Source organism: Sciurus vulgaris (assembly GCF_902686455.1).
Source record: "Sciurus vulgaris genome assembly, chromosome: 11".
Classification (NCBI taxonomy): domain Eukaryota; kingdom Metazoa; phylum Chordata; class Mammalia; order Rodentia; family Sciuridae; genus Sciurus; species Sciurus vulgaris.
The window spans coordinates 51,083,028-51,109,267 of NC_136472.1; the positions used below are offsets into that span (position 1 = coordinate 51,083,028).

The 26,240-nt window shown below is 37.5% G+C and overlaps 1 protein-coding gene across 2 annotated transcripts in view; it reads right to left on the bottom strand.

The window, feature by feature from the left end:
* Positions 1-26,240, bottom strand: part of NELL1 (neural EGFL like 1) — an 892,614-nt gene that overhangs the window by 443,807 nt on the left and 422,567 nt on the right. For both annotated transcript variants that reach the window (XM_079101835.1, XM_079101834.1), the window contains exon 13: positions 22,499-22,624. In XM_079101835.1, coding sequence (XP_078957961.1) covers positions 22,499-22,624 — 126 coding nt within the window. The remainder of the gene's footprint in view (positions 1-22,498; positions 22,625-26,240) is intronic.

Below are 26,240 nucleotides of genomic sequence, written 5' to 3' on the forward strand. Positions count from 1 at the left end.
GAAATAAACATGATCAAAGAAGGAGTATGTCGGGATGGTGTTCACACATTCTTTTTAAAGCATCTGCTAAAAAGTTTTAAATACAAGACTGAAAGGTACTTTTAACAATAAAGTTTTGCAAACCAAACAAAATTTTAATGCTTCAAATGATTTTGAATGTGTGTATAAGTTAAAAATAAACAAAACAAAACATGAACAATTCAGTGCCTCTCATCACAGTAGGGACTATGGAGGAAGAGATAAAAGGCTGTGTTTATTTGCTTCAAAGGGGTAAGAGCTTAATGAAACTTCTAAAGGGCATTTATCATCTAGTATTCTCTCAGATGATGCAACTGAGGGCCAAAGATGTAAAATAACTTGCCCAAGGCCACACAGCATGCTAGTCTGAAGTAAAATGTCTCTATAGTAACCAATACCAAATTCTTTTCTTTCTACCCCATTCCCTTTGCCAAACATTCAGCCTTCATCATGTTGACCCCGATTTTTTGCTGAATATATAGATAGTAACATTGTTTCTGAATGAATAATCCAAATGATTATTTCCAGAGGTCAGCATCTGACTTTATTATCATATGTAATATATATTTCATAATATTCTTATCCTTATGTTAGAGATGAATTTAGAAGAGACTAAACGAGTAGGTACCATTGTTAGTAGCACATCCCAGTTGCATGAGGAAAGACCCCACCAGAAAGCATCCTGACATCCTTTCTCTGATGCCACAGGCATTGGTTCCCAGATGCCCAGTGGGATTTCTTAGCCCATGACCCACTGGGTTCCAAGACAATCTCTTAATGTTAGAAGATGTCCTCAGATAGTTTTTCCTCCCAAGATGAGCTGCACAGCCCACCAACACCCACCAATTACCTGTTGCTGAGTGGCCCACTTAGGAACCATGACAAGAGGACAGCATTACTTCTGTGCATTTCATACACGGTTCTCACTTTTCTTCTAGCTACACGAACAAAGACAATTGATTTCAAATCCCTCAAAGAACATACTACCAGCCAACAAATACGAAATACTGACCTTCTTACAAGACCCTGGGGGTGTTTAGGGACCAATCGCATAATGTATTTGTCCTCTCTATTAAAAAGTCAGGGCTGTAACGTTCTTTTCTTTTCTGAATTATTTATCAACAGCTGGGAAAATGGAAAGCCACAGATGTAAGAATAAAGAGATAAAAAAGAAAAAAGAAAGTCTCATTCAGCTCCCTGGTTGCTTAGTGATTTTCTGGCCCTGACTCTAGTGTTGCCACACTGGCCCTATAGAATTAAACGTGAACACCTTGTTATCAGTAATGGGACATGGGAACTGCATTTCCTGCATGCTGAGAGTGAAATGCTCCTTCCTGAACTCCCTTCCTCTTCTAAAAGGAATATTGTCCTATTCTTCTAAAAGGAATAGTGTCCTAGGGCCACTAAAGTCTTGCTTCCTATTTAGAGGAAAAAATAAAGTAACACCCATTTATCCAGCGGCTGACTTCTATCATCCGCACACCTTAGGAAGACAGCCTTGACCCAGAATCTGTGAGTGTCTGAGGCTATGAACCCCAGACACTGTTCCACTAGAGAGTACTTGAGATGTTTATAGGATAGAGGCTCACTGGAGTTGATTGATTTAACAAGCTCCCTTATCAAATCCTGAATCACTGAGTTATATGACTGAAATCTTGTTCTGTAACTCAAAAAGTAAAATAAAACAAAACAGTGATGCTTGAAATTTTCTGGGAAACTCTCTTATGCAGGTCCTTTCATATATCTACCATGCTAGAGAGATGAGGTCTACTGCAGATACCTAAGAATAATAGTTGCATGCTGTTTTCCAGCTTACAACATATGCTTTCTCATCAATCTTTCCCAACATCTTTGTGAAATAATTACTATCTGTATTTCTTAAATGATCGCATCTTTTTGAGTCTCGGAAATGCCAAGTGACTTGCCTGAGACAGGTTGGAATCAGATCTGCTGATGGAATATTCCATTCATTTGCTGTTCCCACAGCCAGGCATGAAGCTCTTCCAGACACTGGCCTGTCCCCCACCTCCCTGCTCCTTTACTTTTCTCATGTCTTTGTTCCATATCTCCTCTTCAATAAAACTGCACTCCTGCCATCCCTCCATTTCATCTCCCCTCCCTCGATTTATGTTTCTCAATGCGTATCATCTTCTGACACACTGTCTATTCACCTGTCTGACTCCCCTGAAGGAATATAAGCTCCACTTAGAGCAAGGTTGTGTCTGTTTTGTTCCCTGATATATTCCTGACATCTAGAATAAAACTGATGCTTACTAGATTCCCAGTAGATATTTGTCTGATGAATGAATAGAAAAAATAATGAATTAGGAAACCATAATCTGAGCTAAAACACAAGATGACACACAATATATATTAGAGATGGAAGAAAAGCAATGGTAAGTCATTTCTAAAGTTGACTTAAGAAGAGACTTTCCCCCGATGGCACTTTTAAAAAATTTTACTGTGCTAAAATAAACATAAAATTTGCCATCTTAACCTTTTTAAGTGTATAATTCAGTGGTATTAGGAGCATTTATATTGCTGTGTAACCATCATAACCCTTAATCCCTAGAACTCTTTTCATCTTATAAACTTGCAACTCTACTCATTAAAGAAAAACCTCTCAGACATACCTCATCCCAGCCTGTGGTAACCATCCTTTCACTTCTGTCTCTATGAACTTGATTACTCCAGCTATCCATGTAAGCAGAACCATACAGCTTTTTTCTGTGAGAGTGACCAGTTTATTACACTTAACATTCTCAGGTTTCATCCATGCTGTAGCATGTTTCAGAATTTTCTTCCCTTAAACACTGCATAACAACATCCCACTGTAAGTCTATGCCACATTTTGCTTATCCATTTATCTCTTGGTAAACACTTGAGATTCATCCACGTTTTTTTTTCCAATGGTAAAAAAATGCTGAGATGAATATCAGTGTGCAAATATCACTTTAAGACCCTGACTTCAAGCTGAGTGTGGTGGCACACACCTGTAGTTCCAGCAGCTCGGGAGGCTGAGGCAGGATTGTGAGTTCAAAGCCAGCCTCAGCAAGAGCAAGGAGCTGAGCAATTCAGTAAGACCCTACCTCTAAATAAAATACAAAAATAGGGCTGGGATGTAGCTCAGTGGTTGAGTATCCCTGAGTTCAATCCATGGTACCAAAAAAAAAAAAAAAAAATACCCTGAATTCAATGAATTCAATTGTTTGTGGGTATATGCCAGATGTGAATTTGCCAGCTCATATGACAATTCTTCTATTTGACTATTTTTTTTAATTTTTTGAGGAAATGCCAAACCATTTTCCACAGTGACTACAATATTTTTTCATTCACACCAAGAGTGCACAAGCATTCTGATCCCTCACATCCTCACCAACACTTGGGACTTTCAGTTTTGTGGCTTTTTTTGTGTCATTCATTTAGAATATTATCACTTGGTTCAGGCATAAATTATTTCACATGGATGAATATTAAAGGTGAAGAAAAGAGGATTCAAAGAGAAAAGCTATAATAATGCACCAAAGAGCAGAGAATCAAGAGGGAAATGATGCTGGGAAAGGAGATGAAATAAAATAAATTGTGTTCAAATAGTGGTGCCATAAATTCAGAATTCTGGCTGGCTTCAGAAGTATGCATGACAACATGGGAGTGCTATTTTGTAACTTGTCCATTTTTTGAATCCTAAAAATAGATAGAAGGTACTATTTTCTGGCCTCTCTTGTGGACTTGGTTCTAAAGCAGTGAGCTGCTAAACCTGCCCGATAAAAAAAATTAAAAAGGAAAGAAAAAGAAACACAGTTTGCTTGAGGCTAAGGAGAGCAGTCTAAGGTATATCTTCACTTAATTTCCTCCTCTGCACTGTACATTGCTCAGCCTGGGACTGGCTGAGTATTCAGTGCCACAAACTCTCTGGCTGAGTCAATAATTGTCCTCTGATCCTCTCTTACACTGATGGGTAAGGATGAAATATGTCTTTTCTGATCAATGCCACATTTTTAATATAGCCAAATCAAATGGACCACCTGCTGGGGTAAAATTGCTCTCCTAATAAGAAAATGCCCTCAAGTTTTCAATAATCCATAAGCAAGATTCCCCCAGGCACATTTCTTGAACAGTTTATTATAATTCAGAATCAAAGGACTTTCATTTGAAGGTGTTTTCTGATGCCTTACATCCTAGCTATTTGAAACTCCTCTTACTTCAATGCTTTCCCTACATTCAGCTTACCAAACCAAATGAGAAAATTAGTGACAAAAGAAAAAAAAAAGATAGATGATCTAGAAGATTCTTAAGAAAATTTAAAGAATGAAGGACTTAATGAAAAAATACAATTATTTAACATCGTCTTGGAGAAACTAACTGGTCAATTATACAAAGAAATTAAAGGGATATTAATAGGAAAAGAAGAACTCAAACTATCACTATTTGCAGATGACATGATTCTATATTTAGAAGATCCAAAAAAATTCCACCAGAAAACTTCTAGAACTAATAAATGAATTCACCAAACTAGCAGGATATAAAATTAACACTAATAAATCAAATATATTCCTATATAGCAGTGATGAATCCACTGAAAGAAAAATTAGGAAAACCACCCACTGACAATAGCTTCAAAAACATAAGATATTTGGGAATCGATCTAATGAGAGGTGAAAGACCTCTACAATGAAGACTACAGAACAGGAAAGAAAGAAATTGAAGAAGACCTTAGAAGATGAAAAGATCTCCCATGCTCTTGGATAGACAGAATTAACATGGTCAAAATGGCCATACTACCAAGTGTTATACAGATTTAATGCAATACCTGTTAAAATCCCAATGACAATCTTCAGAGGACTAGAAAAGGCAATCATGAAATTCATATGGAAAAATAAGAGACACTGAATAGCAAAAGCAATCCTTAGCAAGAAAACTAAAGCAGTAGGTATCATAATACCAGACCTTGCATTATACTACAGAGCCATTATAACAAAAATGGCATGGTATTGGCACCAAAACAAATATGTAGAACAATGTTAAAGAATAGAAGACATAGAGTCAAACCCACATAAATATAGTTATCTTATACTAGACAAAGGCACCAAAAACATACATTGGAGAAAAGATAGCCTCTTCAACAAATGGTGCTAGGAAAACTGGAAATCAATATGTACCAAAATGGAATTAAACCCCTATTTCTCACTGTGCACAAAAATCACCTCAAAGTGGATCAAGGACCTAGGCATTAGACCAGAGACCCTGCACCTAATAGAAAAAAAAGTAGACCCAAATCTCCACCATGTCAGCTTAGGAACTGACTTCATTAACAAGAATCCTAAAGTGCAAGAAGTAAAATCAAGAATCAATAAATGTAATGGAATCAAACTAAACAACTTCTTCACAGCAAAGTAAACAATAACATGAAAAGAGAATCTACAGAATGGGAGAAAATCTTAACCAAATGCACCACAGAGAATTAATATCCAGGATATATAAAGAACTCAAAAAACTCAACACCAAAAAAACAAAAAACAAAATCAATAAGTGGGCTAAGGAACTGAACAGACACTTCATAGGTGAAAAAATATAATCAGTCGACAAATACATGAAAAAATGCTCAACATCTCTACCAATTAGAGAATGCAAGTCAATACTACACTGAGATTCCATTTCAGAATGGAAACTCATAAGTGAATTCAGTAAAGTAGCAGGTTACAAGATCAATGCTCATAAATCCAATGCATTTTTATACATAAGTGATGAATCTTCAGAAAGAGAAATTAGGAAAACTACCCCATTCACATAGCATCGAAAAAAATAAAATCCTTGGGAATCAATCTCACAAAAGAGGTGAAAAACCTCTACAATGAGAACTACAGAACACTAAAGAAAGAAATTAAAGAAAACCTTAGAAGATGGAAAGATCTCCCATGTTCTTGGATAGGCAGAAGTAATATTGTCAAAATGGCCATACGACCAAAAGTGCTATACAGATTCAATGCAATTCCAATTAAAATCCCAATGATGTACCTTACAGAAATAGAGCAAGCAATTATGAAATTCATCTGGAAGAATAAGAAACCCAGAATAGCTAAAGCAATCCTCAGTAGAAAGAGCGAAGCAGGGGGTATCGCAATACCAGTTCTTCAACTCTATTACAAAGCAATAGTAACAAAAACGGCATGGTATTGGTACCAAAATAGACAGGTAGATCAATGGTACAGAATAGAGGACATGGACACAAACCCAAATAAATACAATTTTCTTATAATAGACAAAGGGGCCAAAAATATGCAATGGAGAAAAGATAGCCTCTTCAACAAATGGTGCTGGGAAAACTGGAAAACCATATGCAACAGAATGAAATTAAACCCCTATCTCTCACCCTGCACAAAACTCAACTCAAAATGGATGAAACCCTCAGAATCAGACCAGAGACCCTGCATCTTATAGAAGAAAAAGTAGGTCCAAACCTTCAACTTGTTGGCTTAGGATCAGACTTCCTTAACAGGACTCCAATAGCACAAGAAATAAAAGCAAGAATCAACAACTGGGATAGATTCAAACTAAAAAGCCTTCTCTCAGAGAAGGAAACTATCAGTAATGTGAAGAGAGAACCTACAGAGTGGGAGAATATCTTTGCCACTCATACTTCAGATAGAGCGCTAATTTCCAGAATCTATAAAGAACTCAAAAAACTCTACACCAAGAATACAAATAATCCAATCAACAAATAGGCTAAGGAAATGAACAGACACTTCACAGAAGAAGATGTACAAACAATCAACAGATATATGAAAAAATGCTCAACATCTCTAGTAATAAGAGAAATGCAAATCAAAACTATCCTAAGATTCCATCTCACCCCAATTAGAATGGCGATTATCAAGAACACAAGCAACAATAGGTGTTGGCGAGGATGTGGGGAAAAGGTACACTCATACATTGCTGGTGGGGTTGCAAATTAGTGCAGCCACTCTGGAAAGCAGTATGGAGATTCCTCAGAAAGCTTGCAATGGAACCACCATTTGACACAGCTATCCCACTCCTTGGCCTATACCCAAATGACTTAAAATCAGCATACTACAGAGATACAGCCACATTAATGCTCATAGCTGCTCAATTCACCATAGCCAGATTGTGGAACCAACCTAGATGCCCTTCAGTTGATGAATGGATAAAGAAACTGTGGCATATATATATATATATATATATATATATATATATATATATATATACACAATGGAATATTACTCTGCCATGAAGAATGATAAAATTATGGCATTTGCAGGCAAATGGATGAAATTGGAGAATATCATGCTAAGTGAGATAAGCCAATCTCAAAATACTAAAGGACGAATGATCTCGCTGATAAGCGGATGAGGACATATAAGGGGAGGTAGGAGGGGTTAGCGTTAGGGTTAGGGTTAGGTTTAGGGTTAGGGATAAGGAGGGTGGTAAGAATGGAAGAAGGAAGGACTGTATAGAGGGAAAAGAGGGGTGGGAGGAGTGGGGGGAAGGGAAAAAATAACAGAATGAATCAAGCAACATTGCCCTATGTAAATTTATGATTTAAAAAAAAAAGAATACAAGCAACAATAAATGTTAGCAAGGATGTGGACAAAAAGGTACACTCATACATTGCTTGTGGGACTGCAAATTGCTGCAACCACTATGGAAAGCAGTATGGAGAGTCCTCAGAAAACCTGGAATGGAACCACCATTTGACCCAGTTATCCCCTGTCTCAGTTTATACCCAAAGGACTTAAAATCAGCATACTATAGTGATGTAGTCACATCAATGTTTATAGCAGCTCAATTCACAATAGCTAAACTCTAAAAACCAACCTAGGTGCCCTTAACAGATGAATGGATAAAGAAAATGTATTATTTGCCTATAAAGAAGAATGAAATTAGGGCATTTGCAGGTAAATGGATGGAGCTGGAGAATATTATTTTAAGTGAAAGAAGCCAATCCCAAAGAAAAAAAGCCAAATATTTTCTATGATATGCAGATGCTATTCACAATAAAGCGGTGACCAGGGAAGAATACAGGTACTCTGGATTAGAAAGAAGGGAGGGCAGAGGCTAGGGAGTAGGGATGATAGTAGAATGAATTGGACATTATTACCCTTTGTGCATATGACTATGCAACCAGTGTGATCGTACATCATGTACAACTAGAAGAATGAGAAGTTATACTGTATTTATGTATTATGTGTCAAAATGCATTCTGTCTCCTGTATAACTAATTAGAACAAATATATATATATATATTATATATATTCCTCATATATAAAATTATGAGGAAAATGCATCATTATCAAGGCAGGGGCTCCATGGAGCACCACTGTTATGTACATGCTTTTATGAACAAATATATGGGGCCCCTACCACACCATGGAATTTGTTAAGATTAGATGACTCTGCAGTATCTTACTTTTCTCTAAAATGTTTCTAAATGAACAGAAAAACCATAATTCTTCCCTCTTCATGAATCCCCAAGCATGTGTATTTCCTGCACTGGGCTGACCTGAGCTTTGTTCTGTGACTCACTCTTCATTCAAACTGGGATGAAATGATGATCATCATAATAGAAGAAAAATGCACACATCTGATGGGCAAAGATGGCAAAGACAGAGAGGCAATGGGAGAACAAGAGGCAACGAATGGATGTTAACACTTCTCTAATGTGGAAAGTATTTTCAACCATAAATAATTGTGTTACCTTATGAATTTAGGCACTACATATGGAATAATTCAAGTAAAAAATATATAGAATATTAACTGGAGGTTCAGTGTAATTTCCACAGTGTAGAATAGAGATGGGGGCATAGAAAACTCATCAGGGAGAAATATTCAAAATGTGAGTAGAGGTTGTCTTTATAGAAGATTAAATTAAGAATGGTTTTTATTTTCTTCTTATTCTTCTGAATTTCTTAATGTTACTACAGTACTTATATATTACTTTTATAATAAAGAAAAGTATTATGGTTTATTAAACTTTCCATTTTTTCTTTACACTTTTTTTTCTCTATGCTGCACATTCCCTCTATGAATTTTTCCTGAGCACCAAAGAACCCATCCTGGTGTCTCTTTAGACCAAGTGTCTGGCCTTTCATCCATCTCTTGAAAACAGCCTGGCCTACAACCACAACTAAGGACTAGCCAGATGCCAGCTGAGCTGATAAATGCCAAAATTGTTCAAAGTTCAAGAGGCTTCCTTCTCAGGGCACACAGTTTTGTAAAGGGAGTGTACAGATCGTATTCCAAAGGGCCTGTTCTATGGCAATTCACAAACCCATGGCTCCAGACCCCAGTGTTGTTCTTTCAATAAAGGAACCTATTCCTGGGTAGTTATAAACTCTGTTGTAAAGTTCACTTCACATCACTCCCCTTAATCCATCCACAAAAGCATCTCACTGAAGGTCAGTGTTCCGGAGCATCTGGACTCCATCTGCAGATGCCTTTGTGTCTTTCAGAGCATTTCAAGAGTTTTTGATGAGAAGTGGGAGAGGGGAAATTGGTGAACGGGTCTCAGGGTTTCCATACTGAGCATCACCTGTGAGCCTGTCATTGGGTGGAGCTCTTTCCTGTGTTTAAACCTCAAAAGTTGACCTTCTCTCTCAAGGATGTAAACCAAGGCATGAAATGCTTAAGGAATCTGCCCAAGATCCCAAAGCTTTGAAGTCCACGGCAGAGCCATATGTTAAACATGGATCCTCTGTGTCCCAAGCCCCAAGTTTTTTTGAATTCCTTTTAACAGTGGCTGGTTTTTGCTGAGCGCATACAGTCGATGTAGCATTAGGATTACAATGGAGTCTTAAAAAGAGCTCCAATGATTATGCTATGTGCATGTGTGAATATACCATAATGCATTCCACTTCTAACTATAATGTACCAGTTAAAATAAATAAATAAATAGAAGGAAGAACAATAGAGTAGAAGAAGGGAATCAGGAGAAAGAGAGAAAGAGAAAGAAATGGGGACTGAAACGGAGCAAATGATGTTAAATGCATTTATGAACATATCAAAATAATCCCATTACTATTTATAAATATAATTCACCAATAGGAACATTTCTAAAAGCACTCTAATGGAGGTTGTATTTGAATCTCAGGCAGGCATGAGAGTTTCTATGCGTGCTTCCCCCTTTTCTGTCCTGTGAATAAAGAGAAGTTCCTTAATCTTGCTGCACCTCCTTAGATTCCTTGCCTGTACAGTAGAGATAGAAATGACTAGGATTTATTAAACATTTCATCTATGTTGAGCCTTTTTCCAAGCACTTTACAAATATTTTCTCATTCATTTCTTGCGAGATTCTAAGAGGAAGATGTGTCTATTTCCCTGAAGTCAGTTCAGGTTGATGCTGCTAATAAATGTCCACATTGAGGCAGGAATCCAGGCCTGCCTGACCCAGCGTCTCTGTTTTTTTCACTTCTATATAGGTACCTCAGGTTGCATTGTAGATCAACAAATACAAAGAGACACCCATTTCTAAAGCAGCAGGCACCTTATTACTTCTTAGTGTTCTGACTCTCCCTCCCTTCCTACTCAAACCCGGACTCTCAGGCACCCTGTGGAAGGTGGAAAGCATTCCCTGTGCCACTCAGTAATTAATATCCTCTTTTAATCTGGTATTGGTGCTCTTTTCCATATCATTTATTACCCATATCTCACAATTTAGTGCTCAGTTATATGCTCTATAAAATTATTCTCCTTAAATGTAAACTTTATGTCTCCCAAAGAAACCATAAAGTCCTAGAGGTCAGGAACCATATCTTACAGAATCACAGAATTAGAAAAGTAATAGTTTGTAAAATTACTCTTATTTTTTTAAGAAGCTGAATTCTTTTCAAAAGACACCTTATGTGTTAATCCCAAAATTCTCTGCCTGAAAACCATTGAACCAGTTAAACCTTAATTTTTAAAGGGGAAAAAAAAATCACACCTGACCAGGTGACATTCATTTGATGAGCTGGTGGCAGGGGCAAAATTAGAATCCATGTTGGCTGATTCTCATTTAGTTGTTGTTTTATAGAAATCCTGGGTCTTTTTTCTTTCTGCCTAGTACCTGTCTTTGTCTTGGCTCTGGTGCAGAAAAATCTGGATCAAATGCCTGAATTCTGGAATTCTGCCAGAAGAGCTTATGAGAGATAAGGGTGGTAGGAACTGACTAGCTGATCATTTGCCAGATGCTCAAAAGTTGAAAAGAATGCCTGCAATGATCTGTTTGCATTTCCCCCTAATATTCATATGTAGACATTGTAACCTCTGAATCACTTGTATTAAGAGGTAAGTTCTTTAGGAGATAATTTGGTCATTCATCCCCCCATAAAGAAGTCCCCAGAGAGATCCCTCACCCCTTCTACCATGTGAAGACACAGGGAGAAGAGGCCATCTATAAGGAATAGAACCTCAGGGGACCCTGAATCTGTGGTGCACTTTGATCTCGAACTTTCCAGCCACCAGAACTGTGAGACACAAATTTATGTTATTTATAAACCACTCAATTATGACATCCTCTTATAGCAGCACAAATGGACTAAGACAACATCATAATTGCAAGTGTCCTTCAATTGCCATAGTGGTCATTCAAATCCTCCAGGAACTTGATAAAGCACAGCCATTGCTTTTAATCTCTTTAGCTCAGATCCATAATCTGTGTCACTGAACATGAAAGCCATTAGCACTATCAAGTCATAAACACTTAATTATATTTTTAATTTAGTGGGATAACACTTAGGAGATTTTGAGGGAAAAAACTCAATGTCACCTTTGTCCAGCATTTTTGTGGTTTTTAATATTGTATCAATAATTTTTGACAATAGAACATAATGCATGTTTATTTTATTGCATTCCTTTCCACAGGAAATTTTGAAAATATATGAAAATGTAAAGAAAGAATGTCCGGTATAAACATCTACTCAATTGCCCTCTGCTACTTGTTAATTTGGGGTAGGGGAGACACTCCCAATCTGTTTCCATGAGTTTGTGTATACATATGTGTATGTGTATCCTTCCATAATTTTTCTTATTTTAATTATAAAATATACACACTTGCTTAAATCTTATGCTATATTGTGAGAATTTTCCATTGACATTGAATAGTGTTTTAAACTTCATTTTAATATATTTTATTCCACTATATCCATAAGCTGCAATTTATTAATATCCATACTAATGCATATTTACACTGCTTCCAGTTATTTTTTACAAATAATAAATAAAATAAGAGGTCACAATGAAAAGGAATCCTGATATAAATAATTGTGACTATTTCCTTGGGATAAGTTTCTGTAAGTATTTCTAAGGTTTTTCATACACACTGTCTAATTACTCTCAAGAAAGATCATACACTTTACATTCCCTTCAGCAGTGTAAAAGTGCATACTGCCTTAACCATCTCTTGAAATGCACAATCAACATTTATGTAAACATGTGAATATATCTACACATATATAGGCACAAACATAAAGTTAGAATAATTGGTATTTAATTGCCATTTTAATTTGAATTTCTTTTTTTTTTTCTTTTTTTTTTTTTATTTTGAGACACGGTCTCGCTAAGCTCTCAGTGGCTTGCTAAGTTGCTGAGGCTGACTTTGAACTCATGATCTTCCTGCCTCAGCCTCTCAAGCCACTGGGATTACAGGCATGTGCCACTGAGCCTGACTTAATTAGTCTTTCTTGTGAATACTCCTAAGCTTAAAAAATATTTAAAAATCTTTGGATATACTCTAATAGATGCTGTCAGTTGACCATATGACTGGACACACACAACACATACAACACACATGCATGCACTCACACACACATTCTTTTTTTCCTCTCTCTCTCTTCTCCTGTTTCCTCTTGATTTATCTTGATTCAAGGTAAATATAATATCTCTCCAAGATATATTTCATGAACCAACATAAGAAACTACTTTTTGCCAAAGACAGGGAAACAAATCTACTGGGATGTGTCTTGAGATAGTTATCCTTGGTCTTAAAAAGGTATTATAAAAAGAGAATTCTCTTTTCTCTTCTGAATTTGGGACATGGGTACATACAGATTTAATGTTAAGAGATGTTTTAGCAATTGTGAGACTTTGAGGAGAGCTAGGTCAATTTCCAAACTGTCATGCTGAAAGTAAGAAAATAAAAAGTTGGAAAGAAAGAACCCCATCACTCAGAATGCCATGGAGCAGCTGAATTAATTGATTCTGAAAAATTATCTCTCTTTTGTCTGTACATTATGAGAATAAATTTTTCATTCAAGTTAGTTTATTCATTCATTGTTGTTGTTCTGTACTTTCTTTAATTTTTGAAGCTAAAATCACCTGAATTAACATACATACAATGTATCATTTTGTCCTTTAACAACATTCTGAGCTGGATTCTGACAAAGAATCAGAGAATTTAGATGGTTTTCCAATTCACAGGATTAGTAAGTGGTAGAGTCAAAGCTTGCAGCAAGTAGATTTTATACCCTAAATTTTAATCTTGAAAATTTAGAGATTTCATTCTGACTCAAGAATAGGTAGAGTAAATTCTCAATTATAGTAGAAAAAGGAAACCAAATCCTAGGACACTTCACTATACTTTAGAAAAGTCTGGAAGTAACTACACACATGCAAGAGGAAGTGAAAAATATAGGATAGGATTTCTGAGAAATGTACACTTATTACATGACCCAAATGTGGATATGGTGGGGTTGCAAACTAACCTGTACAATTCTGTGCTCAATTATTCTTAAACTCCTGTCTTACGTGAAAGCTCAATTGTCATTCTGAGTATACAACTTCAACAAGAGTATACAAAAACATGAACAAGTTGTTTGTGATGAATTTAGGTCAAGAGCAACATAGTATTTAATAGGTTTATGCACAAACACCCTGAGAGCAAGCTCTACCAATTTTCCTGGTTCTTCTGCTGCCGCAGATGCAATTCTGATCCTTTGTAATATATGTTAGAATAAAAAGGAGCCCCCACCGAAACCTAACAAAGAAGTCAAACACTTGACACATTCTTTAGATTTATTTTCATCATGAAATTTCAAGGTAAACACCCTTTGGTATTTTAAACTATATTCAGTGTTTTAATGAACCTCAGCATTATTTTAAACACTGCTCTTTCCAATACTATACATGAGAAATTCAAATAAACCTGAAAAACTTAATATTCTATGAATTGTCACCCTCAATCTCCCTTTAGAGGGGTCTCTTGATTTTATTTTCTCCTTTTATTGACATTATTTCCATATGCACTGAATAGATCAGCCCAAGGTGTTTGTGCAAATAAGGTAACTTTCTGTAATTTCTTTAGTGCAACAGAATGAATGATTCTGGGCTCCTATTCTTCTATGGAGATGCCTTGGTCAAGTTTTGCACTCTTCCCCTCTATCAGATTGTGTCATGGCTCTAGAGGATTCCAAATAGTCAAGGCACCAGCAGAGAAGGAGCAGGCTGACCCTGGCCCAGGGAACATGAAGATCACCATGGAAAAGCCCCATTCATCTTAAGGGCTCTTCCATGCACTGCAGCAGCCTTGTCCCAGTTGAAGATTCAGCATCCCCCACCCACAGAGGCATCCACAGTTTACATATTTCAGAGTGTGGCTCTGGAGGCAGGGCTTTTCCTCCAAGAACCATCCAAGTCTCAGCCTTCATTACCTTCCAGCTCCATGCCTTTCAGTACCAGTTTAAGGGCATTCTTTTCTAGTCTACAATATAGTAGTCACTTTTTCTCTCATTATCCTTTAATATTGTCCCCATTCTCCAACCCTCTCTGTTCCATACTAAGCAATGAGTCTCAAAATTGACTGTACATTAGAATCACCTAGATGTTGGAGCAAAACTCCCAAGGCCAGGGGGCAATCCTAAACTGAAGAAAATTAAAATTTCCAAGGATAGGTCCCAGGTGTCACCTTTTTGTTTTTAGTGTCCCTAGTGATTCTTCCCTGTGGTGAGTATTGACCATTGCTTCCTTAATGGATTAGGATTTTGGAATCCTGAGTTTGATACAGTCACATTCCTCTTCTGGGGTAGGATAGGAAGGAGGGTAAATTACCTCTTCAAATGAGGGAAATAAAAAAGAATGAAATACCAACCAAACAAAATCAAAACAAAGGAAACTATCTCATAACTATCATCAGATCTTCTAGGTGGGTGCTAATACATCCAGAGTTATATATCTTCCTTTAACCTTTCTCATTCAATATGTCAATAAATTCAATATGTCCAGTATCTTTAATAAGCCTCAAAGTATAGTCCTGCATTCCATGAATCACTTATACAGCATTAAGCGAAATAGTCTATAGGCCCATAACCTGCTTCATTATTATAATTTTGTCACCTGTTCTGAGATTGAAAGCCAAGCAGTGTCCAGCAACTTGTCCCTTAATGCTAGCAGGCTGCCAAAAATAAACAAGGACAAGCATTCCAAAGCAAGCACACAGTATGTGCTGGAAAGATAAGGACAATCAGTGGATAATTTATAACCTTGCTCTACCAAATTGGAAAATGTCCTATTTTAGCTCCATTTCATATGTCTGTGCTCAATGAGAAAACATCCAGTATCTCATATTTGAAAATGCTTTGTATTTCATCAACCTTGGGTCACAAGCGTATTACAGAACATTAACCTAAAATTTCTAACAGCTAACTTTCACTCGTAAGGTATTTAAGAAGTTGCCTAACCTCTTTTCATTATAGGATGCTTAATTCAAGCCGTTAAATTAATAGGCTATTATATCTAACTCTTTAACTAAGCTTGTTCTATTTCAAACATATACTTCCTTCAAGGTTTCTTCAGTGCCAATATCAAGAAAATAAAAATCCTTTTAGCAAGGTAATAGATATCACATGAGATATTTGTTATCTCACTTTTCCCCTTTTATGTCTTACCTTCATGGGAAGTTTTTGGCATAAAAATGAATGCTTAGCCATTACTGTCAAGCACCTGTCTTATTGCTGCATGCTTTTGTTGTAAATCACAAGTATCGTCCTTTAAAACTGCCTGCGTATCTAATGATAACATCTTATCAAACAGCCAAAAACATGAGGAGTTTAACTGGGAATAAATGAAAGCCAGAGGCCAATAAATCAAGCAGGTTGACCACGCCAACAATCAAAAGACTGTGGGAAAAAGAAAAGTGACCCCCCAAGGAAACTCCAATCAGGACTACTCCAGTTTCAGCATTCATAAAAGAGCAACTGAAGGGATCTCTTACAGGAGACAAAATGATGTAGAGTCATGCTCAAATCGCACAGCCAAAGTGTCAAAGGCCAAATGTTTTAGATTTCATCCTTCAAAAGGCCAAGAGGAACTTTCACAGCAAAAAGCACAAGCTCATATAAAATGCATGATCATGTCAAGGAGTCCTGAGTCCCAGGGCAATGATTAAATTATTACATACTTTTAAGTTCTAGATAATTATTCTCAGTGCTAAACTCCTAGAGATTTGTTATCCCAAAGAGATGATTTTTTTCGGTTTTAACAACAAAAAAAATTGAATAAAAGCTAAAGTTTCTTTTCTGTTCAATGTTTTGCCTTTCTCCTCTAGTATTTTGCCAAGCATCTGCTGTCTCAGGTAGAGTCTTCTGAAAGTTAGCAATCTGCTTGTTGTTGGCAGCTTAGAATTGGGAAAAGCTGTTGTGGGGGCTCCATCCTTAGAATTTTTCAAGGATTCATGACCAATTAATGAGAGTTAAGCATCTGATACTTATCTAAATTCTGCTAAGACTCTGTAGGATTGATTGGACAAAGGGAGGATATTTGATGGTGAATGAACATTTGAGTTTTCTCATTTGAAGATGCTGTTTCATTAGCCATGAGGCCCCTGGGCATAGACATCATTTATCACTAATCTTGGGGTCTACATTTCCTAACACTCATGATAAACATGAATTGCATATTGAGTGTGTGAATGAAATAATAAATGAATAAATGAATATATCAAACGAACATACAATAAACCACCAAAGCTGATATCTCTTCTTTAACTCTAGGATCACCAACTTCTGGCTGAATGAAATTTTTCAGTATGACTACTGACTTCTAAGAATGGATTGTCAAAGCTAAATGACATATAACAGTAGAAGAAAGAAAAACAGACAGACATTGACATACTGGAAAAGCAAGAGTGAACCACAACAGCAGGTATTAATTGATTTGGGACAGAAACTACAATAATCTAAGGAAATAAGGAAAGTCAATAATGGAAATTTCTTCCAGAAAATTGTCATCTGGAAATAAAATATCTGGAAAAAATGCTGGATATCTATTATAAACCTCATTTATCACATAGTAACCACAAATAACCACTTGGGAGAAGTCTTCTTTGCCAATAAAGAAATGGTAGACATTCGGGTGAGGACAGGATAAGTCTTGGAGAACAGAAGATGCATTTGGCCTAATAGGTTTATTTCCTGGACACTTGTTATGGTTTAGATATGAAGTGGCCCCAAAAAGCTCACGTGTGAGACAAAATGCAAGAAAGTTTAGAGGTGAAATGACTGGGTTATGAGAACTTTAGCCTAATCCATGCATTAATTCCCTGATAGGAATTAACTGGGTGGCAACTGCAGGCAGGTAGGGTGTGGCTGGAAGAGGTGGGTCATTGGGGGTTTGCCTTTGGGGTTTGTATTTTATCCACAGTGAGGGGAGCTCTCTCTCTTTGCTTTCTGGTGCCATGTCCCGAGCTGCTTTCCTCCACCACACCCTTCTGCCATGATGTTCTACCTCCCCTTAGGCCAGAGCAATGAAGCCTGCAATCTATGGATAGAGATCTCTGAAACCTTCAAATAAACTTTTCCTCCTCTCAAATTTTTCTTGTTGGGTCTTTTGGTCATAGCAGTGAAAAAACTGATTAAAACAATACCAAAGTAAATGTCAGAATTCCAGAGCCTTCAGTGTACTGCATAAGTGTCTAATGGGAGGTCCCTGAATTAGGTCTAAGAGGAAAAATGACTGCCTGGGAGAATGCTCGTTGTTTGCTCTCTTCTCTCCCATCCACACCCCCAATGTAAATCCTAACACAATGCAGTCACTGCTTGCCAACATGCTCCAGTAAATTCCAATAATTCCACTGACTTTCAAGAACAAACAAATGGAAACTCCAGATACCCCATCTTTGCAATCAAGGATCTTTTCCTTACTGAATTTTGTTTATACGTCCATCATAGTATTTAATACAGTTTGCTTCGTATTGTGATTTTTTAAGCTACTTTCTCTATCATATTCCCAAAATGACACTGATAAAATTGACCCACAACTTTGCACATCAAAGGAATTTTATTTCTTGAGAACCTATAAAATATCAGTCCTAACATTCATTAGCACCACTCATCAGCTACTTTGGGTTCTCCACCACAACATGTGGTAGAGCTGCATTTCTTTATCCCCCTGTGGATGGATGGGACTAGTGACCAGTCAGGGAATAGTGAGGGGAAACATGTGTCACTCCCTGGTCAGAACATGCAACGGCTGGCAGAGGACCCTTCAGGCTTTCTTTTCTCTGCCTTGGTGACTGGCAATGTTCACCACACTGTCTAGTCCATAAGACTGTATTCCAAAGTAATTATAAACAGAGCACCTCTGTTATCTGTGGTAGACAAAGAGCACAAGAAATGGAACTGTTATTCTAAGTTGCTCTTGTTTAGGCATGTTGGTTACTGAAAAAATCCTATTTTGGCTGACATAAGCACCCTGTTAAATATTTTCACATGTATCATACTAGTGAAGTCCCCGATATCCTGTAGGCATGACATGTATAAGAAGTATTTTATAAATGAGGTTTTGAGAAGTAGAGAATTTGTCTAAAGTCAATTAGGTTTAGTCTTTCTTTCTCTCAACTAATATTAATTGAATAATGCTCCATGCCAAGCAATGCCCTAAAAAGTCAAGATACAGTAGGAAACAGAATGAAAATGGCCCTACTTTCAGAGTTTACATTCTAGTGGGAAGAGACAAATAAAAAATCACTTATAAATTTAAAAAGACACTTTAGACAGTGATAGGTAACATAAAGAGAATTGAAATCAGGTGGTATGACAGAAAAAATAGGCAGCCACTTATACTGATTGGCAAAAGCATTTTTGAGTTGATTATTTTTAGGCTGAGATCTAAATGACAAGAAAAAAACTCCCCTATGCAGATATCAAGCTAAAAAGATATTCAATAAGGGGCAATGGCTCACACATAGGAACTAATGCAGAAACAAGCTTATTAAACGGAGCAGACAAGGGTCAGGTGGTCATGTCATAATCGGCAAGGAGGAAAACGGTGTAAGATGAAGCTGGGCAGGAAGGGAGAAGAATCACACAGGGTTGCATATCAAAATAAGAAGTATGGGTTTGACTTTCTGTCCAGTGAAACATACATTAGTGTTTTAAGCATATTTGTATGACTTCTGTTTTTAAAAATTTGCTCTGATTGCTATGTGAAGAATGCATTACAGAGGAGCAAGCCTGGAGCAGAAACTTCAGTGTGGTGGCCATTGTGGAAGTCCATTAGGATGGTAACAGAGGATGTGGACAGACCAGGGACAAAATATGAAGGGTAAAGTCAATAAAACTGGTGAACTGCCTGAAAGTAGAGGGGTAATTAGCTATATCCCCTAGGGAGGAAATGGAATCAACATAACCCTGTTTTTTATCTTGAAAAAGTGAACATATGGTACTTTCATTTGCTGAGATGGGAAAAATAGGAAGAGGAGGAGGTTTTCAGAAGTGGAAGGAAATTAAGGGTCTTGTCTTATACATATTAAGTATGACATGCTTCTTAAATGTCTACGTATAGACGTCAAGTTGAATATGTGATTCAGAAGCTCACCACAAAGATGGGAACTGGAGATAGAAATTAGGTAGCGACCAACACTGAGATGCAGTTAGAGTTGTAAAGTTGATGAAGGCATCTAAAACTATATAAGTTAATGCGAGAATGGGACCAGGGCAGAGCCCAGGGCAGCCTAACCTTTCAAAGATCAGCAGAAAAAACAAGTGCTGATCCAGAAACACAAAGCAGGAGTGGCCAACAAGAAAGGAAAAGCAGGAAATAGGATGTTCCAAAGGCCCAAAAAGAATGTGTTTCAAAGAATAAGATGTGTTAAATGCTGTGCTAACTGCTGCTCAGATAAAAACATTAGATTTAGCAAAAGGAATTCCTTGAGGAACCTGACAAATATGGTCTCTGTACCGGTTGGGGTGGAAGTATAAAGTGAGTGAAGGTGAATGAGGGTGACTCCCACAGACAAACTAAGTTCTGTTGTGAAGAGAAGCAGAAAAAAAAAAAAAAAATGGGGCAGTAAGTAGCTTGGAAGGAACCTGGAATCTGAGGAGTGCTTTTGGAAGAAGATCTTACCTGCTGTGTGACCTATTGTAGTCCAAAGTCCCATCAAGATTCAGAAAATTCCAGAGGAAAGGCAGTGACAAGAGATGTGTAGGTGTGGCTAAGTAAGTGTGGGGACATCAGAAGGCATGGGGATGGTTCCACTCTGATGGCTCCTCTGCCCTCTCCATCCCAACATCCCACCTCACAGGTGTCATTTCTGTTGTGCACCAGGTGATCTTGTGTCCTATTGCTGGGGGTAATGCTCACCTGGCATTAGGGGAAGGTAGACTTTACTAAGGATTTCAGGGTCATGAGGAAGATTAACACTGCACACTCTACAACAAACAGTGGATAAGTCACACATTAGATATTGCTACTCTTACAAAACCCTTCCAGCTCTCCTCCCACTGGGGAGTTTTCACCTGTCCCCGGCCCACAGCAGCCTGCCTTCTGCTTTCCGATCAGTTCCTCTCCTCTCCACCTAATTTTCTTTCATAATTTCTAACTTTGCTAGTCCCTCTCAGACAAAATACACACACACACACACACACACACACATACACAACAAAACAAAAAGTATGTGTTATAATGTAGATTTTTTTCCCTGCAGGGTTATTTACTTTTTTGTGTGTATGGAAGGGATGAGTGCTTGGGTGCCCACTGATAACCATACTTTTGCCTTTTATTCCAAAAAACATAGTGCGTCTTCTACAAGAAATTCTGGAGCCTATTCTTAAAATAGTACATTTTTCATCTTGTTCCATATACAAAATACCAGGCAGAGCATTTGTCCTTAATAGGAACTCAGTAAGCACCACTTGTTTCCCCCTTCCTGGATGAAAACCTAAGGAGAACAGAGGGGACATTCTGATATAATTTCAACAAGGCCTTCCATACAGTAAGGCTCTCCTTAGGTTTCCTTAGTTACATGACATTGAGCTGTTGTGTTTGGAGGTGATGCACTGGCTTCTTCTTAGGGTTAAAATAAGTTACAAGCTCCATTTACTATTGAGAAGTGAGTGATGGTCACCTACAACACCACAGAGTTTTACAGTTTTTTTTACAGGTTCAAAAGAATTTTAAACCTTTAAAAATCTAGATCTCAGCATGCTAAGTTTATAAAAATCTCTCGTGTTTTCCTGGGAATTTTTCATTATGCTATGTAAAAGACAGGTAAATGGTATTTGACCTTAGGTGCCCCCAGAAACCTTCATCCATCTGAGCTCTCCATCCCTTCACCTGGAGAAAGGCAACTTATAAACACAGAATCAATGACAAAGGAATTTGGACATATGTGTTTCCATAACTTTTGTAACTTTCTGCACTTCTGTAAAGGTCATTCAGAAAAATGTGTTAAGAAAAATGGCATTACATTCTAATTAAAGAATGCAGTTTTTATATGCCAATGTTATTAGGACAGAAAGAAACATGCAGGAGTGAGTTAAAGGTACAACATGACTGAAATCATGAGTTCAAGAAGTTCTTTTTGTATAGGTGGCTAATTAGGCATTTGAATACATTTAGTCCAAATGAAGAAAGAATGGAATCTTCTATTACCCCTAACCAGTGTAAGGTTGATATCTGCAGTCACATGATTACAAATACTTTGGAACTACAAACCAGATGCCCCATAAAACCAGCACAACTCACATAGAGGCAGTTACTATCCCTGGCGCTACAGAGTGCCAGGCACAGGGACATAGAAGAAAAGGGACACTGAAAATAAGCAAATATTAATCAAAATAATCTTGACTGGCCTTCATGTCTATTTTCTGACTATGAAAAACTCCTGCCACCCTTTCCAATTTAATGCTTATCTTTCCTAAAGTACATGTTGTTACATACAAAAAGTTTTCCTTGTAATGGAAAGAAAATGGTTTGATACTTCCTATTTTTAGAACTGATACCTTTAAGTACTTCAGTGTTACCATAGGCAACTGGGACTTCAAGTCCAAATAAAATATCCATGCATGTGTACTCGAATAGGGAGAAATACTGGGAGTGGAAATCAATCATGCAGATAAAATTTTTTTTATTATTATTTTTTCTCAAAAGGTGAGGATGAAATAATGAAAGAGAATTATTTAAGTAAAAACAATATTTGTGCACCAGATGCTAAAGGCAACACAAATAAAGGTGTACAGAAAGGATAAATCAGGGGGAAATGTTTCTTAATTCTCACCTGTACAAGAAAAGTCATCCACACGAATGTATCCTGGGACACAGTCACAGCGATACAACCCTGGCAGGTTGACACACACCGTATTGGCATGACAATAATGCATCTTAGCTGCACATTCATCAATATCTGAAGGAGAAAAATAAATAAATATCATGGTTAGTCAAATAATTGAACCACAGTGTAACTGTCTTACAATAAAGTTACAAAAAAGGTGAATGCCCAATGAAGTCAGGAGGAAAAGAAAGATGTATGAAAAGCAAAAACTTAAGTGCAAATTCAGTTGAGACATGAGATCCTGTCCTAAGCTGAAAGTATTTCTTAAAAAGACACATGGTGAGACAGAAGACAGAACCCCGGAAGTATGAAGACAGAATCAATTATTAATTTCCCACCAAGGAGGATGCTCTATTTAAATGTCCAAACTCAAGGAGTTCTATGTCCATGAAGCTGATACCAATTAATATTTATTGGGCATCCACAGTACACGGTGCAGCTTTTATCAGAGAGATCAAGGGGATCCGGCTGCTCTCTGCTTGTGTGTCTTACTAAGACATGCTTTAATCCATCTGTTACAAAATGATGTTGTAGCCAGTTTCTCCCATGTTGTACTGTGGATATGGACAGAAGCTGTTGTCTGATGCAAATTAATGTCTTTCATCCCTTGACCTGGAGCTCTCTCCCTCGTGATAGAATAATGGGCTGATTCAACAAAATATATCATTCTTTTTGGAAGGGAGGTCGGAACATCATCTGCTTTCTCATAAAAGTTCATGGTAAGGCTTAAAATAACCTACACCTGTAAGTACAGAGTTTGGCCTTTTCTGAAGATTGTATTTTTAAAAATGGAATTATATTCATCTTACTCAAGCTGCTTACATTTGATGGTTAGAGAGAGGAAGGGATTTGAAACAGCACAGGAATCCAAAATAGAAAATATGATCTCCATTTCTGGTTCTGATTGTTAGTAGTTGATAATTTGCATTTAAGTCCAAGCCCCAAGGTCTCATCACTTTGTCCTGAGCATCAATTCTAAACCTAATGCTTAGTATCTTTAAAGACATGATCTAATTTGATTCATACGTAATTCAAGAACAAAGTTCAGACACTACCCCCATTTTAAAGTCTAGAAAACAGCCAGGCATGGAGGTACATGTCTGCAATTCCTGTGGCTGGGGAAGCTGAGGCAGGAGGATCAGAGTTCAAAACTAGCCTCAACAACTTACCAAGGCCCTAAGCAACTCAGTGAGATCCTGTCTCTAACATAAAATATAAAAAAAGGACTGGAGAGGTGGCTCTGTGGTTAAGCACCCCTGGTTTCAATCCCCAGGGAAAACAAAAAGAAGTCTAGAAAACAGGTTCAGAGAAGTTAAATCTCTGACACAAAGTCTTCCCATTAAAACATGCTGGGCCTGGGATTTGAACTCAGAAGTTGACCTCTAATTCATCAAGATTTATGTCATGACAGCTCCCTCAAAATGACAGTTAGTCAGATACAGTGTTTCCACTAAGATAATCATTGATATCCTAACACCCTTAATGTACAGAAGCCATGAAAAAAAATGGCTAGATTGAATCACCAGAAAACCCATTTATCTATTTATTTTTAAAAGAAAAGTAGGTTGATTTATTTCCTAATAAAACACCCTAGAATAACATCAGATTCTTTTTGGTGCTAAAGAGCAGTCAGCCTATAAATAAAAGTTACTGCTGTGTAATTGAGGTCCTAAGAGAAGATTCCCATCACCATATTATAAGACCAAAACACCAGAAATTAATGAAATAACTCAGGCAGTCAACAGCTTCCTGTGTGACAGTCTCCATCTCAAACACTGCCCCGATTACTGTAGTGTAGTGTGCTTCACATTAAGATTCTAAAAGTGATTTTACTATTGTTGATCATAAGGTCTTCAGTATGATTAAAGGGGTGGAGGAATAAATTCATGAAAGTGATAAGTTGAGAACAGCAAGAGAAGACATGTATTGGAAAACTTGGGTGGCATCAGTGTTATTTATAAACTATTATCAGTTTTCCAACTTACACACACACAGCACAATTGAACTTCCCCACCCACTTCTCATTTAAACCTGACTGTATGACTGATAATGAAATATGAATGGAAGCATATCATTTCTCAGTGAAAAGACAGACCCAGCTTATGGCTTACCACATTTTCTTGTTTCATGGAAGAACAGAGATGGAGACTGTTTTAGCTGGGTCCCTGAAGGAAAAGCAAGCCACCAGACAAGCATGAGGAACACATTGCATGACCTAGATATATGTCCTGGTTGGTTCAAACCACTGAGACTTCCTTAACTAGCATAGAGGACAGCTGTGAAAAGAATTTCAAAGAAGGGAATTGTGAAGTTCAATCTTAAAAGACAAATAGGAATTTACCAGATAGAGAATGAGGGTGGGAATCCAGAAGTGATATTCTAGCGGCTAAAGTTTTGTCTCTATAGAATTAGGAAGGAAGAGAATGGCATACTCGTGATTTTCAAAGAACACTGATCAGCTCCCTAGTAATACCTGGAGTGATGAACGGGATGCCGTCCTGGACCTCACTGCCCAGCATGACACTGAGCAAAACCTGTCATCATTCCACCAAGGACAGGAGAGCTCTTAACAAGGGGATTCAACCTTCTCAGAGAGGTCAGAGAAGGATTCTGACCTTCTGAAACCTGAGATAGAAGTGAAACAGATAAATGGGAGGGAAAGAACATTCCAAACACAGAAGACTGCCTGAGAAGAAGTTACAGGAAGAAGCCATGTCTACTTGAAATGAATCTAGAAAAGCATGTTCAGGCCAGATCCTGCCAGGCCTTGTGGGCCATGTGAAGGAGCTTGGACTTTAATCAGTGTCGTGACACCATCCAATTTCTGTTTTTAAAATATCACTCCAGCTGCAGTGAAGAAAATTGATTGGAGCAGGGCAAGCTGAAGGCTAAATTACGTTGGTATTTTACTCACAGAGACACAGTCATGCTGAAGTCTAGCTCACTCTGCTGGGATGCCCAGTCATTCTTTAAGATGAGAAACTAGCCAGGACTTGCCTTAGAGGCAATTCAATCTTCACCCTGGGCCACAGCTGACAACCAGGTTGCTGACTATAATGAATGCTTCCCTGTCACAGACCCTGGTCAACTCCTCCCAGTGGACTCTCCTGGCTCATTTCCCTTAGGCCACCATGTAACTTCTGAGAGGCCTCCAGGTCATCTAGCTTTGAAGGAGTGACTTGGTTTAACATACTTATTTTCACCAAACAGACCAAGCTATCTATCTCTGTTTTGAAGGTCTTTAATGCCTTGAATTAAAAATATTTTCCAAAAACAAACAAGAGAATGATTAGAAAACTCCAGTGAGAATTTCTCACATAGATTTAATCCAATCCTTGCTCTTCACAAGTCCTCTAGAACCCCATGGTCATATTTCCCTGCTGTTCTGCCTACATGTCTTAGAGCAGACTTCTGTTCTCAGTTCATACCATTTGTAATTTTGGCTTGTGCATATCTTATAATTACTTAGTACAGAAAAAGGCAGCAACAACATAAATCCAAAAAGCTGAAAAATGTACCAAAATAAACTAAACTAGCACAAACTTATCTTTGTTGCTTACCCATTATGTAATGAACACATATATAAACTACCTGAGAGATAAATGGTGGAGAGAAAAAAAGGTAAAGTGGAGTCATCAAGCTGAGTCTTTTGAGATAAGATGATGGAAGAAAGGACAGAATTCACAAC